Raw genomic sequence first — 20504 nt, forward strand, 5'->3', positions numbered from 1 at the left:
ATGATAAAATTGGAGGTGTTATCTAGAGTAGCCAAAATTAGAAGACACCGAACAATAATACGACTAAGTGAATGACTATGGAGATAAAGAACTAATGAAGACCTGAAGGATTTGTATAAATAACCATCAATAACAAGATTCATAAAAGCCCAAAGAGTAAGATGGTTGGGGCATACTAATAGGATGCCGGGAAAGAGAAAGAGAAGGAAATACAAGGAGTGAACAAAAGAAAAAATAGTTGGATGCACTTTTGAAGGATATTAGAGAGGTAGTTCCGAATTGGAGCGCAAAAGTACAGAAACGCAACCTGTGAAGAAGAATTGTGAAATAAGTGGAAGACCGATGAGAAAGGAAAAATAAGTTCAGTAACTAATCTTAATAGCAGTTTGTGAACATCTAGAAACTATTAAAGAATTTAATGAATGTTATGGATGAATTAACGCACAAAACAAGTAATAGAAACCAAAAGTTCTTGTAGATCAAGTTCTAAATTTTGAAATTTCCCACGAAAATTGAACGCAACGTTGGTAAGCTGTCACCATAATATGGTCCTGGGTTGGGATCCGCAATCAGCTGAAAGGTAATCTATATGAACCTGGGTTATAGTTTTTGAAAAGCCTCATATAAATCACAGAACCCTTTTAAAATTTGTTAAGGTGCTGCTGGATTAGATTTTGGTATGATCTGGATGGAGCCCAAGTATCATTTTGACGATTGAATTTCTCAAAACAAAACCGATATTATTATAAACTTATCTGTTAATTCATTGCATGTTTTCCGATATTAAAAAAATAAGAGCAAAGCTTACAAAATCGTGATAGTTTTAAAAATTTCGAAATATTATATCGAGTACAAGGAAATCATTGTTGACTACTGTTAACTATGAAACTAATCATTCTAATTGGGATGATTTTTTAGAAAACTCACCCTTTTTGATTCGTACTCCGCCCCGTTTGCTAAATAATGTTTTTGAGCGATATTAGGTGCTATCAGTTGCCTGAAACAAAAAAAAATACAATTTAAATCAATTTCTGATAACTATCAAGTCGTCGTTGTATTAATTCAAGTAAAAAGTACATGTATATCACAAAACGGTGAGATTTTGTGATCTTATTTCACAATGCGAAGATCTAATTTACTAATTTCTAGACATCCACTATTTTCTGTTCATAAAAACGACAATAGTCTACAAAATTTCACTTAGTTTTTGTTGACCCGCGTTTAGTGGTTGATAATGTTCACTTATGACTGTTTTTGTCAAATCTCTTGATTTTTAAGCAGCTCAGGCTTAATTAGAATTAGTATATTTATTTAAATTTTTTTAATTTCTACCTGTTTCTAGAAATAAAAAGAAACTAATTTTAAATCAGAAGAGATCTAAAGTCGAGAAGATTTAGACACACACACACGCACACACGCCCACACACACGTATGAGCGTTTTCACACCAAAGTGTACTAACTCTAATATATTTCCAATCTATCGAAGACTTTTTATTCATCGTCTGGGACTGAAATTCTGATCGAGTACAATATGAAAGTATAACAATAATAAAAATTACTTGTTGGGCTTATTCTTGCTCTTCATATCCAGTTTTGAGTCCCTTATTCACGCATAAGAGTTCATGAATATTAAAAAAGAGAACATGAAAATCCTTGCATTTGTAGAATACTACTTGTTTCCAGCTAATACCAACATAAGACGTACCAAAACAAAAATTTAGGAACTCAAAAAAACGCAAAGTCTGTTTTTCAAAGCTTCCGAAGCACGGTGAATGTCGTCTCTGGATTTTCTTTTTACCATAGAAAAAGTGAGTGATATAGAGGGACTATAAACGATGATATTTCATTATTTTTTATGTTTAAAACTCACTGATACCCTCAAAACATGTGAGAAATTCTGTGTTGTAAGTGAATAAAATCAGTTGCTATACTTTTAAATCTAAATTTACAATTTTTCAAGAATTTAAAAGGTAAATGGTATATTTCTATCAACTCATTTTAAATATTTCACTTGTGAAATAACAATTTTAACTAATTTATTACTGAAATTAATGAACATAAAGGGAAAAAATTACTAAATTGCTCAAAAATTCATGAAAAATCCCAAATAAGGCATTTCTAAAACCAGGCCTCATTTCGACGATCAAACATCTTCATATTTTGAAATTTTATCCACACAGTTTATTAATAACCAAATTTGAATAAATGTTAATCAATATATCTCTCTTTTTGTGCATCAAAACAAATGCTTCTAAATTGTCATCAGTCGCTGTTACTTTCAATCTAGATTTTGAAAAAACTCGTTCGCAGGTACCCTGTACAAGTGAAATTGTTAGTAAATATTTGAACACTTTGTACAATTCCGTATATTGGGGAGAGTACATATTAATCCACTATCACTTCAAATACAAGAGTTTACTGTGTAAGATGAGAAGTTTTCAACATCCTTGTCCACGGTTTCTTTATCTTCTTCATCTTCAGGTATACATAAATCATCATCCATACTTTCAATTCCCTGAATGTTTTCACATCTATCACATCTTTTAGTCTAATTAGTATAATAATCTTGCTGATTTGACTTTCTGCTTATACTGAACCATTCGTCTTCTTTGAGCTTGTCTTTTTTCTGGCAATTTTGCCTTCATCCAATCAAATCTTCGAGAGTTGAAGATAGCCAAGTCCAAATACAAAAATTTAAGCTTGGCAAAACGGTTTTAATTTATTCAATTTATTGTGTCGACAATCCAAGTCAAGACATTTATCCTATTTCATTAAATTTAGCAATGAACGTCTATGCTACTTCTATTGTTTCATTGAACCTGCCTTCAAGGTCTTTCAGACTATTTTTGACTCACCAGCTTGTCCAAAATCAAGGTTTTTCGCTTGGAGATATTTTGATAACAGTGTAGTTACTTAACAAAACAACAACATATGCCTGAGAGATGGAATTATGGAATAATATGTACAATATTCAAGAAAGGAGATAACAGTAAATGTGAAAATTTTGGAGAATATATCTTCTTGATGTGGTGTATAAAGTTTTGGGTAAAGTTTTGAGAAACAGACTCAACGAATACCAAGAAAGGATAGCCGGGGAATACCAAGGAGGTTTCAAGTAAGAAAGAGAAACAACCAAACAGATATTTGCCATTAAGACAATCAGGAATGAGATCTATGAGCGAAATCTAGGCCCTCATATAATGTTTATAAATTTTATGCAGGCTCATTCTAGAACAAATTAGTTTGAATATCTGCAGCAAAGTCATACGTCACAATATCCCCCTGGGCTAGCAGGGGCTTGATGGGTTGTACAAAGACACGTTGTTTGAAAAATTTAGATCATTTTTGTTAGACAGAGGTTGGTATACGTCGAAACATCGACAGTTATTTTAAGGGTCACGTGACGGGCCAAATGTATCTGGAAATGCTCGGAGATTTGCGTGAGCAAATAAACAATGATCCAACACTCGCAAATATGGATAGAGCTCCGCCGCACTACGCGTTATTTGTGCGGGAATGTATAAGCAAACGAGGCACCAGACATCATTGCTTTTTTTTTTAAAGAACCTCAGATTTCACCCCAAAAATCAGATTGAGTATTTGACAGTAAAACAAAGGTTTATGATCGTCTATTTAAAATTTCTATATTTTCCCAATTATGACTACTCCTATCAACCTCGGTCCACTTCTTCTTTTTTAGAAGCGATTACAGAATCAAGAACGTTCTTGTAAGTGCTTGAGAATGATTCTAATGGACTATATATTAGTACTGCGTAATCATATAAACAAAAACTATGCTACAAAGGAAAGAAACATAATCTGTCTTGCAATATATAGGACTTGACGTTCTAATCTCTTGAAAATCTTTCCAAAAAATCCGTCAATTTCTTATAAAATCCCCCAAAATTTGTTTTCCGTTATATTCTTTCTAACATGAACCTAATTTAAAAACTGTAAATTATGTTAAGTATTATAATATGAAGGTTGAAAATCCAAGGGAATATCCCGGACAATCCCGGCCATAAAAGATGGTTAATAAAATTAGAGCTAGAGCAAATGTTGTGGCGAGCTCGCACTCAAGCCGAAGACTCCATAAAACATCCACTGTCACGTTTCCGTGGGGTTAGTTGTATAGTCTGAATAAATTTGACTAAATTAGGATCGCTGCAATGAAATTGCAGCTGTTTTATCCCGTCATTTCGTGCTGGGTGATAGAGTCTTCAGGATTTGAATTTGAATTTATTGATCAATCAATTTACATAATTTGTTCATTACAAAAATTATTTCGATTTTTCATACGTATCACCGGGAAACGATGAGATATATTTCGAATTGAATCACTTTATTCAGTTTCACGAGGAAAAGCAACTAGTCTGTTAACTTAACTCATTTAATAAATATTTTTCTCAATGTTCTTCTATTTCGGTTACTATACGTATTTAGAATAAGAAATTAGAAACGGTTGACCAAAAGGAATGTAAAGAGATATCAAAGCCCTACCCCAAAACCAAAATGAATAAAAGATAAGACTGGAGTAATACAAAATGATTCTGCAATAATTGCGAAAATGTGGAAAGAGTACCATGGAAATAAATTATACGAAGGAGGAAAAAAACTTAAGAGAGAAAAATTGAGGAATGACAAAGGAGAAAGATGCAAAATGCTCAATGAAAACTGAGGTAGGAAAAGAAATAAAAAGACTGCGTAATGGAAAAGCCGCTGGGAAAAATCGAATAGAGGCCAAGCTGTTCAAATACGGCGAATAAATGAAAAAAAAATTCATCAACTTATCGAGACTAGGAACAAAACAAGATCCCACAGGAGTGGGATACTGTAGTATTTATACCAATATACAAAAAATATGATAATGAGGAGATACTGGGTTCAGACCAGGATGATCCACAATCGCAACGCATCTCTAAAAATTTTCAGAAAACATTTAATATCTGGATAATGGTTAGGTTTAGGTATAGGAAAGTACATGATTTTGCCTTATTTTTACACCTGAATGGATTTAAATGAAAAAAACCGGGTAGTTCAATTTAAAAAAATAAGGAAATTTGATATTTATGAATTTTGAACACTTTTTATACACTCCCTGTATGATATAAAAAATTTTTCAACATAGATTCAAATACGTTCGACCTTGATAAAAGCAACCGAATAGAAATCATTCTCATATCTTTAAGGGTATCCTCGTAAGAAAATAATTTATAAGGGTCTGCAACGATAAAATTTTTTTACGAAAAAATCAATAACTCAAAAAGTATGGATTTTTCGAGAAAAAAGTATACTAAAATGTTACGTAGATTTCAAAAGTGTGATAATATACAGGGTATTATATTTAAAATAACAAAGCTACAGTCGATCTTTGAAAATATTTTAGTGAAAAAGATCGTAACCGAAAACAAACGTTGAAATTTTCATGAGTTTACTCATAAGTATTTTGCCATATACAGATAGTTTTAAGTCGTCGTGGGACACCCTGTACACTGGTAATGAATAAAGTTTATCTTCTTCTCTTTGGTGATAGTAGATAATTAGTTGATACGACCTTTTTTTCATGGTAGATTATATTTTTTTATTTCTATTTAAATCCACTACATTGTAGACTACTTTTCGTTTACTTAGTACCTTCAAAAGTAATTCTCTTCATCGAAATTCAATTTTGAGGTAATTGCTGTTTGACAACCATCAGGTTTGTAGAATTTTTGAAGTAATGGACATCTTCTTTGTCGATACTGATGTGAAATGAGAGTTTATATGGTGATAAGTAAATATAAAAGAAAATATCCTACCAATACGTGTGAAAGGACTATTTGTTCCTGTTTCCAGTCTTTCCTGACAGTTTAATAGAAACTTAACTCATGCAGGTTCCATGGAAAGAATCAAATATTCTTGTCCTCGATAAATATTCACCTTTCTACTAAAACTACATTCAAATATAATTTATCGATCATAGTATTCAATTGTACTTTGAAATTATCTGCTTCACAACTATTTTAAGTACTTCTCCTTACCATCCTGCCGATGTTAAGGACAAATAAATCAAAAAATCTTCAAATATTGGTGTGGATAAATCACTTATCAATTGAAGATGTTTGAAGAAATTGTGTCCAACTGTAGATTTAAAAGAAGATGATAACGCTCCTCAAAAGATATAGATTTGAAGGACATTCGTTGTGAGTAAAATCAAGTATAGAAATAAAATGCCGCAGGAAACTGGCTCGATAGGCGTTTCTGAAAATCCAAACAGGGTTTAGCTGTTTCTAATGGGTGCTTCTTATCATCATCAAAGTATCCTGGACGGCTACACTAACAAATGAAGAGATACTGAGACGTTTTAAGAAAAAACGAGAGCTCGACATGTGTTAACGGCAATAATTCGAGTCTTCATCATCATCATTAAGCCTTTTAATCCCTTTTGTAATATGACTATCGCTTTTAGCGCTTTAAATCCTTTTTTTGAGGTGGATTACTCCTCGTTTTCTAATTTTTATTTTCTCTATAGTTTGTCGTTTGTTTTGGCTGCTTTTGTTATTATTTTCCATTCTTTTCGGTTCCGGCACTTTGCTCTCCAGTTTTCTATATTGAGTGCTCTTATGTCGTCCTCTATTTCGTTTATCCAAGTCTTTCTCGGCCTGCTCCTTCTCCTTGGCTACAATGGGATTCATTGCGTTATTCTTTTGATCATTTCAATTGGAAGTGAGAAACCAAGCTACAATAGCCTCAAGAGCAGCAGCATACCTAAATGACACAATCTGGCGAAATAAATACATTCGAACTGAAGCAAAAGCCCGCATATACAAGACCGCAATCAGACCTATATTATCCTATGCAGCAGAGACCCGACCTGAGACCTCTAAAACGAAACGGATATTGGAGACTACAGAAATGAAAATAGTTCGAAGAATAGCGGGAAGAACACTAATGGATAGAGAAAGAAATGGAAAACATATGACGAACATGCGGGATAGATAACATCAATGACTGGGTACTGGATAGAAAGATAAAATGGAATGAGCACATTGACCGCATGACGGAAGAACGAATTGTGAAAATATCAAGGGACAAATCACCAGCAGGACAAAGAAGCCTTGGAAGACCTAGGAAAAGATTGAGTGACAACCTCCCAGGTGACTGAGTAGAGGCAATGATGTGAAGAAAAACAGGCAATGATGCCTATACACAGCAGGAAGAAGAAGAATTGGTTTTCTTCTCATTATGTGCCCAGTTGAATCTTCGTGCTTTTATGTATATTCTCTTTCCCCATTTCCCTCTCTATTTCTTCGTTTTTCTTTGCTCTTCTTTCTCCTTCCAGTGCTATATTATGTTTGGGCCTATTATAGTTCTCATTATCTTGCTTTCGGTTCTTTTAAGTTCTTCTTCTTCTTTTTTTTTGGTTATGTTTTTTAGTTCGAATCACGAAATATTAATGTCTGCAAATTTTAATTGATGCCAGATCGAATGCCGAAGAGGAATGGACGCAGAAGGAAAATATTTTTGCTGTAAAATATCAGGAAAACGGACTGGCCTATAGGATATACATTAGTTAATACAAACTGTGGAAAAATAATGGAAAATATCATCACAAACATCAATTAATGGATAATATTGAAAAAAGTCTCTACTTCTTGAAATATTTCCTGAAGTTGTTGATATGAAGGAAGCTTTGATATTTCTTTGTTACACAATTTTTTGTTATCCAATTCCCAAATTTGGTGCTAATGGTTTTTGTTTATTTGTTTCAATTTTTTCCTAAGAAACAATTTTTAACTTTGCTTAGAATCTTAAGACTTGTGATCTAACTATATTCTTGCCGGTAGTAAATCTAGAGAAATGATGAGATTTACTTAGAATGGATTCCAATGCCATTTTAAGATATTAAAATTGGAACAAATTAATAATACGTTTTGTCCACACTATAAAGAACTAAAATATTCTAACTCTTTCACGGAAAACGTCGTTGACCTTACCCCCGGAGATATTTGTGTTTTATTTCATCAATTTTTTAAAAGACGTAGGTGAATGACGAGTTTCGCCGCGGGTCCGACAGGATGAAAAAGGATAGAATAGGATAAAAAAGGATCTGGTAAACGTTGTGAGGTTAAGGAGGTGTTCTTGGACACTGATAGATAGAAACGTTTTTTCTGCTTCTGGGGTATGAAAAGAGAGAAGGAACGCGTTATTTTCATACTAAACGTGTTTCAATTTCGGTTTCGGGATGAACTTGATCTTTCATTTTATATTGCGGTTGAGTAGGTAGTTAAAGTTGAGAGGGTTTTATATTTGCCGAGATTGAAAAGTTCTGCGATGAATCCAATTATGAATTTTGTAACATTTTTAGCAACTTTCAATTAATACAAATATATTTATATTGATATATATCCACTTTTACTTATTCATGAGAACAAGATTTAAGTGAATTTAGTACTAGTTCCGTTGAATTTTTTTGTCATATGTAAAAAATCTTCTCACGTGATATTTTTAATTATTTTGGTAAATACACTTTATTAAAATGATATTTACTGCAGAGTTATACACTGAAAACACGTAATTGGTTAGTTGAATGTTGCGAAAAATTGTGGATATGTCTTTTATAAAGATCGCTTTTCTAAAATTACCGTTTACACGAAAAAAAATATTTTTTCACAAGTTTTGAAAAATGTTCTACGTCTACAATAGCACTGCTATATAATTCAAGTTTAACATTTCAATGATTTCAGCTTTGGAAATTTTTCAAGCAAAATGATTTGCATTTATACAGGGTGATTCGGGATTTGATGTGAAAATTCGGGAGTGGTTAGATAACGTGAAAACGATGCTGTGACTTACAAAGAAATTTGATACGACCTCATGGACATAGCTATGAAATATCCACATTTCGACTTTCTCGTTCTTTCTAAAAGAATCACTGACAGTCTCTTCCTCAGACCTGTGAATAGATCTGAGCTAGAGCAAACCATACTCGGCATCCAAAACAAGACACCTGCGGCATTGATGCAAAACTGATACTACAATCGCATCTCGAGAGCTAAAAATTCGTCGAAAGAAACTTGGTCTGTTATCAATGATTTGAGAAACAAATTGCGTTCAACAAACATTATCGATCACTGACAGTCTCTTCCCCAGACCTGTGAATAGATCTGAGCTAGAGCAAACCATACTAAGCATCCAAAACAAAGACATCTTGCGGCATTGGTGTATAATCAGCTAAGCTACTTTTGGGTTTTCCGAAAGTAATTATTGACGTTTTAATTGACGTTTTATGTTCGCCAATGAATGAATTCTTTAAAAAGGGGTTTTTCCCGAACTATCTTTTCTGATGTAAACGAGATATATACATCAATTAACAATAAATTTTATACGGCTTCGGTTTTTTGTGATTTTGCTAAAGCTTTCAAAAAATTCTGATTAACAAACTAGAATATTATGTCAACCGAATTATTCCATTAAAATGGTTTGTATCTTACTTTGAATGTCGAAATCAATTGGTACGAATTAATGGTAAAGTTTCCAGTAAATTGCCAATTGGCAGTGGTGTGCCTCAAGGTTCAGTTTTGGGTCCAACTCTTTTTTTGATTTCCATCAATGATCTCCCAGACCTACGTATCAATGGTCAATTTACTTTATTCGCGGATGACTCTAGTGTAACCTGGAGTGGTCCAGATACACAAGTTCTACACATTGAGTCCTTGTCTGTCGCAAACGGTATCTCTTCAAACACTCAAGCTCTTACACATGTTCTTTATTGAATGTAATGTATATTTCCCCAATCATTTGTTTTGCTATTTGCACTATACTGATAGAACAATAAATTAGTAATTAATCATTCATTTTATTTTTTTTCTATATCATATCATATGAGATTTTCCTATACCTATTGCAATATATTGTAGTTTTTCTATGATTTATATTTTGAAATCTAATTTTATTCAAAACTTGAAGCTTCTATGTCTACTTTCTCTGTCTTGGTTCTTTGATAAGTTGTAATTCCTAGGAAACTGGTTGAAATTGAATGATATTTGAAATGTACCGTGTTTATACAATGGTTCTTTGGTTACTATTAATGCAGACTTCTAGTTCAATCCACAACGAAGTTATAGGGGGGCGCTTTTTTTGTTCGATTTGGTGGGAGCACTGCTCTCAGATTAAATCTCTTTTAGTAATTGTAAGTTTCATCCGATGAACTTGTGTAATAACTTTGAGAAGAGTTGTTCGTCGTCACACAACGACTTCAACCTTGTCAAATTCCAATACTAGTACACTGAATTCAAATTCCAAATCATCAAAATAATTCACGTATAATCGTTTCAAATATGAGAGGAAAGAACTGTATGTTCTGTATTGTCCATGTCGAATGATATTTTGATAAATGTCAATGTAATAATCGTATTATTGAGCCTACAACACTCTAGTAATGTTCATCGGTAGAACATCAGAGCTTGATCAAAGACTCGCGGCAATCAAAAGCCAATTCCATACCCGACATGATGCGATATAGAGATTTAATTAAATTGTATGTACAAGATGTGAATGGATGCTACGCATGGACGTATATTTGGTGATTTCCAGTTAATTAACCAATAGACATTTGTAGTTACAAGCAATGATATAATAATCACTGTATTTGCTACGTACGTAAATACATTGCTTCTAATACTTATGTCAGTGAATATTGGTTGATAAGACAAAGAAATATTGAGAGTATTTGGGAGAAAAATTATGAGAACAATATATGGAGAGATTGGAATGGACAAATCACTGGAGAATCTGAAATAACACAGAAATCCATGAAATAATAGTTAATGAAAACATCTTCCTATTCAATGAAGCCCAGAGGTTAAGATGGTATGGCCGGATTAGAAAAATTGAGAACAAAACAATCAAAAAAATAAATAGATTAACTTATCAAGCTCAAGAAGACTTACAAACACTGTATGTGAGAAAACGAGGCCAAAGCTATAGTGTCAATTGGTATGTAGGTAACAGTGCGGATAAATTAAACATCAGTAATCAAAATTTTTGATAGAACTTGGCTTTAGTTAGTGTTGAAAATTATTTTTTATAAGAGAAACAATGCATTTTATGTTTTTATTATGAAAATGAACTAGAAGAATACAGGGTGTGGTGTGTTAGATAAGAATATAGTCCTGTCACGAAGCTGACATTTCAGTTCACCCTTGGAAATAGCTAGGAAATGTTTTAATTTCGAATTAATTCAAATGTGTCAAATACATTAAGACCCAGGAACTTATTGTGACCGTTTTCTTGCTGTTGCACTCACTAAAGTACAGGTAAATTAGACGATTTTTGGTTTAAACCTTAAATTAAGTTTAACGATTTTGCTTTTCTAGATTCTGGGAAGTTTTTGGGTCACTGAATAAGTCGAGGAACTCATAACAAATTTACGGGCACGATTTTCGAAATTTCGATTTGCGAATAACTTGAAAACTATGAAAAATTTAAAAAAATGCCAAAGCAAAAAATGTAGAGTACAAAATTCTCCACAAAAAACATTAACAAAAAAGTATCTGTTCCTAACTTCATTTTTCAACATAAAATGGGATAATATGCACAAAAATATTTTGAATCGCGAATAACTCTAAAACTATGAGGAAATCCATAGAAAAGTGCTGAAGCAAAAAATGTAGAGCTCATTTTTTCCTAACCTCAAAATGTTTACCGTAAAATGGGTTCATGTACTCAAAAACATTTTGAATTGCGGATAACTCGAAAACTATAAAGATGTCAACACAAACTGCCGGAACAAAAAATGTGGAGTACAACATTCTGTATTAAAAAGGTTCCATTACTCTCCTAACCTCAAAATTTTCATTATAGAATTGGTTTGAATGATTAAAAATGATTGGAAACGCGAATAACTCGAAAACTATGGAAAATTAAAAAAAAATGCCAAAAACAAAAAATGTAGAGTACAAAATACTCTACAAAAAACATTAACAAAAAAGTATCTGTTCCTAACTTCATTTTTCAACATAAAATGGGATAATATGCACAAAAATATTTTGAATCGCGAATAACTCTAAAACTATGAGGAAATCCATAGAAAAGTGCTGAAGCAAAAAATGTAGAGCTCAAAATTTCCTACAGATTGGTGTGTAAGCATTTTTTCCTAACCTCAAAATGTTTACCGTAAAATGGGTTCATGTACTCAAAAACATTTTGAATTGCGGATAACTCGAAAACTATAAAGATGTCAACACAAACTGCCGGAACAAAAAATGTGGAGTACAACATTCTGTATTAAAAAGGTTCCATTACTCTCCTAACCTCAAAATTTTCATTATAGAATGGGTTTGAATGATTAAAAATGATTGGAAACGCGAATAACTCGAAAACTATGGAAAATTAAAAAAAAATGCCAAAAACAAAAAATGTAGAGTACAAAATACTCTACAAAAAACATTAACAAAAAAGTATCTGTTCCTAACTTCATTTTTCAACATAAAATGGGATAATATGCACAAAAATATTTTGAATCGCGAATAACTCTAAAACTATGAGGAAATCCATAGAAAAGTGCTGAAGCAAAAAATGTAGAGCTCATTTTTTCCTAACCTCAAAATGTTTACCGTAAAATGGGTTCATGTACTCAAAAACATTTTGAATTGCGGATAACTCGAAAACTATAAAGATGTCAACACAAACTGCCGGAACAAAAAATGTGGAGTACAACATTCTGTATTAAAAAGGTTCCATTACTCTCCTAACCTCAAAATTTTCATTATAGAATGGGTTTGAATGATTAAAAATGATTGGAAACGCGAATAACTCGAAAACTATGGAAAATTAAAAAAAAATGCCCAAAACAAAAAATGTACAGTACAAAATACTCTACAAAAAACATTAACAAAAAAGTATTTGTTCCTAATTTCATTTTTCACCATAAAATGGGATTATATGCACAAAAATATTTTGAATCGCGAATAACTCTAAAACTATGAGGAAATCCATAGAAAAGTGCTGAAGCAAAAAATGTAGAGCTCAAAATTTCCTACAGATTGGTGTGTAAGCATTTTTTCCTAACCTCAAAATGTTTACCGTAAAATGGGTTCATGTACTCAAAAACATTTTGAATTGCGGATAACTCGAAAACTATAAAGATGTCAACACAAACTGCCGGAACAAAAAATGTGGAGTACAACATTCTGTATTAAAAAGGTTCCATTACTCTCCTAACCTCAAAATTTTCATTATAGAATGGGTTTGAATGATTAAAAATGATTGGAAACGCGAATAACTCGAAAACTATGAAAAATTTAAAAAAATGCCAAAGCAAAAAATGTAGAGTACAAAATTCTCCACAAAAAACATTAACAAAAAAGTATCTGTTCCTAACTTCATTTTTCAACATAAAATGGGATAATATGCACAAAAATATTTTGAATCGCGAATAACTCTAAAACTATGAGGAAATCCATAGAAAAGTGCTGAAGCAAAAAATGTAGAGCTCATTTTTTCCTAACCTCAAAATGTTTACCGTAAAATGGGTTCATGTACTCAAAAACATTTTGAATTGCGGATAACTCGAAAACTATAAAGATGTCAACACAAACTGCCGGAACAAAAAATGTGGAGTACAACATTCTGTATTAAAAAGGTTCCATTACTCTCCTAACCTCAAAATTTTCATTATAGAATGGGTTTGAATGATTAAAAATGATTGGAAACGCGAATAACTCGAAAACTATGGAAAATTTAAAAAAAAGTCCAAAAACAAAAAATGTAGAGTACAAAATACTCTACAAAAAACATTAACAAAAAAGTATCTGTTCCTAACTTCATTTTTCAACATAAAATGGGATTATATGCACAAAAATATTTTGAATCGCGAATAACTCTAAAACTATGAGGAAATCCATAGAAAAGTGCTGAAGCAAAAAATGTAGAGCTCAAAATTTCCTACAGATTGGTGTGTAAGCATTTTTTCCTAACCTCAAAATGTTTACCGTAAAATGGGTTCATGTACTCAAAAACATTTTGAATTGCGGATAACTCGAAAACTATAAAGATGTCAACACAAACTGCCGGAACAAAAAATGTGGAGTACAACATTCTGTATTAAAAAGGTTCCATTACTCTCCTAACCTCAAAATTTTCATTATAGAATGGGTTTGAATGATTAAAAATGATTGGAAACGCGAATAACTCGAAAACTATGGAAAATTAAAAAAAAATGCCAAAAACAAAAAATGTAGAGTACAAAATACTCTACAAAAAACATTAACAAAAAAGTATCTGTTCCTAACTTCATTTTTCAACATAAAATGGGATAATATGCACAAAAATATTTTGAATCGCGAATAACTCTAAAACTATGAGGAAATCCATAGAAAAGTGCTGAAGCAAAAAATGTAGAGCTCATTTTTTCCTAACCTCAAAATGTTTACCGTAAAATGGGTTCATGTACTCAAAAACATTTTGAATTGCGGATAACTCGAAAACTATAAAGATGTCAACACAAACTGCCGGAACAAAAAATGTGGAGTACAACATTCTGTATTAAAAAGGTTCCATTACTCTCCTAACCTCAAAATTTTCATTATAGAATGGGTTTGAATGATTAAAAATGATTGGAAACGCGAATAACTCGAAAACTATGGAAAATTAAAAAAAAAATGCCAAAAACATAAAATGTACAGTACAAAATACTCTACAAAAAACATTAACAAAAAAGTATTTGTTCCTAATTTCATTTTTCACCATAAAATGGGATTATATGCACAAAAATATTTTGAATCGCGAATAACTCTAAAACTATGAGGAAATCCATAGAAAAGTGCTGAAGCAAAAAATGTAGAGCTCAAAATTTCCTACAGATTGGTGTGTAAGCATTTTTTCCTAACCTCAAAATGGGTTCATGTACTCAAAAACATTTTGAATTGCGGATAACTCGAAAACTACAAAGATGTCAACACAAACTGTCTGGACAAAAATGTGGAGTACAACATTCTGTACGAAAAAGGTTTCATTGTTTTCCTAACCTCAAAATTTCCATTATAGAATGGATTTGAATGCTCAAAAATATTTTGAATCGCGAATAACTCTAAAACTATGAGGAAATCCATAGAAAAGTGCTGAAGCAAAAAATGTAGAGCTCAAAATTTCCTACAGATTGGTGTGTAAGCATTTTTTCCTAACCTCAAAATGTTTACCGTAAAATGGGTTCATGTACTCAAAAACATTTTGAATTGCGGATAACTCGAAAACTATAAAGATGTCAACACAAACTGCCGGAACAAAAAATGTGGAGTACAACATTCTGTATTAAAAAGGTTCCATTACTCTCCTAACCTCAAAATTTCCATTATAGAATGGGTTTGAATGATTAAAAATGATTGGAAACGCGAATAACTCGAAAACTATGGAAAATTAAAAAAAAAATGCCAAAAACAAAAAATGTAGAGTACAAAATACTCTACAAAAAACATTAACAAAAAAGTATCTGTTCCTAACTTCATTTTTCAACATAAAATGGGATAATATGCACAAAAATATTTTGAATCGCGAATAACTCTAAAACTATGAGGAAATCCATAGAAAAGTGCTGAAGCAAAAAATGTAGAGCTCAAAATTTCCTACAGATTGGTGTGTGAGCATTTTTTCCTAACCTCAAAATATTTACCGTAAAATGGGTTCATGTACTCAAAAACATTTTGAATTGCGGATAACTCGAAAACTATAAAGATGTCAACACAAACTGCCGGAACAAAAAATGTGGAGTACAACATTCTGTATTAAAAAGGTTCCATTACTCTCCTAACCTCAAAATTTTCATTATAGAATGGGTTTGAATGATTAAAAATGATTGGAAACGCGAATAACTCGAAAACTATGGAAAATTAAAAAAAAATGCCAAAAACAAAAAATGTAGAGTACAAAATACTCTACAAAAAACATTAACAAAAAAGTATTTGTTCCTAATTTCATTTTTCACCATAAAATGGGATTATATGCACAAAAATATTTTGAATCGCGAATAACTCTAAAACTATGAGGAAATCCATAGAAAAGTGCTGAAGCAAAAAATGTAGAGCTCAAAATTTCCTACAGATTGGTGTGTAAGCATTTTTTCCTAACCTCAAAATGGGTTCATGTACTCAAAAACATTTTGAATTGCGGATAACTCGAAAACTACAAAGATGTCAACACAAACTGTCTGGACAAAAATGTGGAGTACAACATTCTGTATTAAAAAGGTTCCATTACTCTCCTAACCTCAAAATTTCCATTATAGAATGGGTTTGAATGATTAAAAATGATTGGAAACGCGAATAACTCGAAAACTATGGAAAATTAAAAAAAAATGCCAAAAACAAAAAATGTAGAGTACAAAATACTCTACAAAAAACATTAACAAAAAAGTATCTGTTCCTAACTTCATTTTTCAACATAAAATGGGATAATATGCACAAAAATATTTTGAATCGCGAATAACTCTAAAACTATGAGGAAATCCATAGAAAAGTGCTGAAGCAAAAAATGTAGAGCTCATTTTTTCCTAACCTCAAAATGTTTACCGTAAAATGGGTTCATGTACTCAAAAACATTTTGAATTGCGGATAACTCGAAAACTATAAAGATGTCAACACAAACTGCCGGAACAAAAAATGTGGAGTACAATATTCTGTATTAAAAAGGTTCCATTACTCTCCTAACCTCAAAATTTTCATTATAGAATGGGTTTGAATGATTAAAAATGATTGGAAACGCGAATAACTCGAAAACTATGGAAAATTAAAAAAAAATGCCAAAAACAAAAAATGTAGAGTACAAAATACTCTACAAAAAACATTAACAAAAAAGTATCTGTTCCTAACTTCATTTTTCAACATAAAATGGGATAATATGCACAAAAATATTTTGAATCGCGAATAACTCTAAAACTATGAGGAAATCCATAGAAAAGTGCTGAAGCAAAAAATGTAGAGCTCAAAATTTCCTACAGATTGGTGTGTAAGCATTTTTTCCTAACCTCAAAATGTTTACCGTAAAATGGGTTCATGTACTCAAAAACATTTTGAATTGCGGATAACTCGAAAACTATAAAGATGTCAACACAAACTGCCGGAACAAAAAATGTGGAGTACAACATTCTGTATTAAAAAGGTTCCATTACTCTCCTAACCTCAAAATTTTCATTATAGAATGGGTTTGAATGATTAAAAATGATTGGAAACGCGAATAACTCGAAAACTATGGAAAATTAAAAAAAAATGCCAAAAACAAAAAATGTAGAGTACAAAATACTCTACAAAAAACATTAACAAAAAAGTATCTGTTCCTAACTTCATTTTTCAACATAAAATGGGATAATATGCACAAAAATATTTTGAATCGCGAATAACTCTAAAACTATGAGGAAATCCATAGAAAAGTGCTGAAGCAAAAAATGTAGAGCTCATTTTTTCCTAACCTCAAAATGTTTACCGTAAAATGGGTTCATGTACTCAAAAACATTTTGAATTGCGGATAACTCGAAAACTATAAAGATGTCAACACAAACTGCCGGAACAAAAAATGTGGAGTACAACATTCTGTATTAAAAAGGTTCCATTACTCTCCTAACCTCAAAATTTTCATTATAGAATGGGTTTGAATGATTAAAAATGATTGGAAACGCGAATAACTCGAAAACTATGGAAAATTAAAAAAAAATGCCAAAAACAAAAAATGTAGAGTACAAAATACTCTACAAAAAACATTAACAAAAAAGTATCTGTTCCTAACTTCATTTTTCAACATAAAATGGGATAATATGCACAAAAATATTTTGAATCGCGAATAACTCTAAAACTATGAGGAAATCCATAGAAAAGTGCTGAAGCAAAAAATGTAGAGCTCATTTTTTCCTAACCTCAAAATGTTTACCGTAAAATGGGTTCATGTACTCAAAAACATTTTGAATTGCGGATAACTCGAAAACTATAAAGATGTCAACACAAACTGCCGGAACAAAAAATGTGGAGTACAACATTCTGTATTAAAAAGGTTCCATTACTCTCCTAACCTCAAAATTTTCATTATAGAATGGGTTTGAATGATTAAAAATGATTGGAAACGCGAATAACTCGAAAACTATGGAAAATTAAAAAAAAATGCCAAAAACAAAAAATGTAGAGTACAAAATACTCTACAAAAAACATTAACAAAAAAGTATCTGTTCCTAACTTCATTTTTCAACATAAAATGGGATAATATGCACAAAAATATTTTGAATCGCGAATAACTCTAAAACTATGAGGAAATCCATAGAAAAGTGCTGAAGCAAAAAATGTAGAGCTCAAAATTTCCTACAGATTGGTGTGTAAGCATTTTTTCCTAACCTCAAAATGTTTACCGTAAAATGGGTTCATGTACTCAAAAACATTTTGAATTGCGGATAACTCGAAAACTATAAAGATGTCAACACAAACTGCCGGAACAAAAAATGTGGAGTACAACATTCTGTATTAAAAAGGTTCCATTACTCTCCTAACCTCAAAATTTTCATTATAGAATGGGTTTGAATGATTAAAAATGATTGGAAACGCGAATAACTCGAAAACTATGGAAAATTAAAAAAAAATGCCAAAAACAAAAAATGTAGAGTACAAAATACTCTACAAAAAACATTAACAAAAAAGTATCTGTTCCTAACTTCATTTTTCAACATAAAATGGGATAATATGCACAAAAATATTTTGAATCGCGAATAACTCTAAAACTATGAGGAAATCCATAGAAAAGTGCTGAAGCAAAAAATGTAGAGCTCATTTTTTCCTAACCTCAAAATGTTTACCGTAAAATGGGTTCATGTACTCAAAAACATTTTGAATTGCGGATAACTCGAAAACTATAAAGATGTCAACACAAACTGCCGGAACAAAAAATGTGGAGTACAACATTCTGTATTAAAAAGGTTCCATTACTCTCCTAACCTCAAAATTTTCATTATAGAATGGGTTTGAATGATTAAAAATGATTGGAAACGCGAATAACTCGAAAACTATGGAAAATTAAAAAAAAATGCCCAAAACAAAAAATGTACAGTACAAAATACTCTACAAAAAACATTAACAAAAAAGTATCTGTTCCTAACTTCATTTTTCAACATAAAATGGGATAATATGCACAAAAATATTTTGAATCGCGAATAACTCTAAAACTATGAGGAAATCCATAGAAAAGTGCTGAAGCAAAAAATGTAGAGCTCATTTTTTCCTAACCTCAAAATGTTTACCGTAAAATGGGTTCATGTACTCAAAAACATTTTGAATTGCGGATAACTCGAAAACTATAAAGATGTCAACACAAACTGCCGGAACAAAAAATGTGGAGTACAACATTCTGTATTAAAAAGGTTCCATTACTCTCCTAACCTCAAAATTTCCATTATAGAATGGGTTTGAATGATTAAAAATGATTGGAAACGCGAATAACTCGAAAACTATGGAAAATTAAAAAAAAATGCCAAAAACAAAAAATACAAGTACAAAATACTCTACAAAAAACATTAACAAAAAAGTATTTGTTCCTAATTTCATTTTTCACCATAAAATGGGATTATATGCACAAAAATATTTTGAATCGCGAATAACTCTAAAACTATGAGGAAATCAATGGAAAAGTGCTGAAGCAAAAAATGTAGAGCTCAAAATTTCCCACAGATTGGTGTGTAAGCATTTTTTCCTAACCTCAAAATGTTTACCGTAAAATGGGTTCATGTACCCAAAAACATTTTGAATTGCGGATAACTCGAAAACTATAAAGATGTCAACACAAACTGCCTGGACAAAAATGTGGAGTACAACATTCTGTATTAAAAAGGTTCCATTACTCTCCTAACCTCAAAATTTTCATTATAGAATGGGTTTGAATGATTAAAAATGATTGGAAACGCGAATAACTCGAAAACTATGGAAAATTAAAAAAAATGCCAAAAACAAAAAATGTAGAGTACAAAATACTCTACAAAAAACATTAACAAAAAAAGTATTTGTTCCTAATTTCATTTTTCACCATAAAATGGGATTATATGCACAAAAATATTTTGAATCGCGAATAACTCTAAAACTATGAGGAAATCCATAGAAAAGTGCTGAAGCAAAAAATGTAGAGCTCAAAATTTCCTACAGATTGGTGTGTAAGCATTTTTTCCTAACCTCAAAATGTTTACCGTAAAATGGGTTCATGTACTCAAAAACATTTTGAATTGCGGATAACTCGAAAACTATAAAGATGTCAACACAAACTGCCTGGACAAAAATGTGGAGTACAACATTCTGTATTAAAAAGGTTCCATTACTCTCCTAACCTCAAAATTTCCATTATAGAATGGGTTTGAATGATTAAAAATGATTGGAAACGCGAATAACTCGAAAACTATGGAAAATTAAAAAAAAAATGCCAAAAACAAAAAATACAAGTACAAAATACTCTACAAAAAACATTAACAAAAAAAGTATTTGTTCCTAATTTCATTTTTCACCATAAAATG

The 20504-nt window shown here is 31.5% G+C and overlaps 1 protein-coding gene across 3 annotated transcripts in view; it reads right to left on the reverse strand.

The window, feature by feature from the left end:
• LOC130902529 (disintegrin and metalloproteinase domain-containing protein 11) overlaps positions 1-20504 on the reverse strand; it is a 750052-nt gene that overhangs the window by 112169 nt on the left and 617379 nt on the right. For all 3 annotated transcript variants that reach the window (XM_057814747.1, XM_057814746.1, XM_057814748.1), the window contains exon 6: positions 928-997. In XM_057814747.1, the coding sequence (XP_057670730.1) occupies positions 928-997 (70 nt within the window). The remainder of the gene's footprint in view (positions 1-927; positions 998-20504) is intronic.

This window comes from Diorhabda carinulata, chromosome X (assembly GCF_026250575.1).
Source record: "Diorhabda carinulata isolate Delta chromosome X, icDioCari1.1, whole genome shotgun sequence".
NCBI classification, from domain to species: domain Eukaryota; kingdom Metazoa; phylum Arthropoda; class Insecta; order Coleoptera; family Chrysomelidae; genus Diorhabda; species Diorhabda carinulata.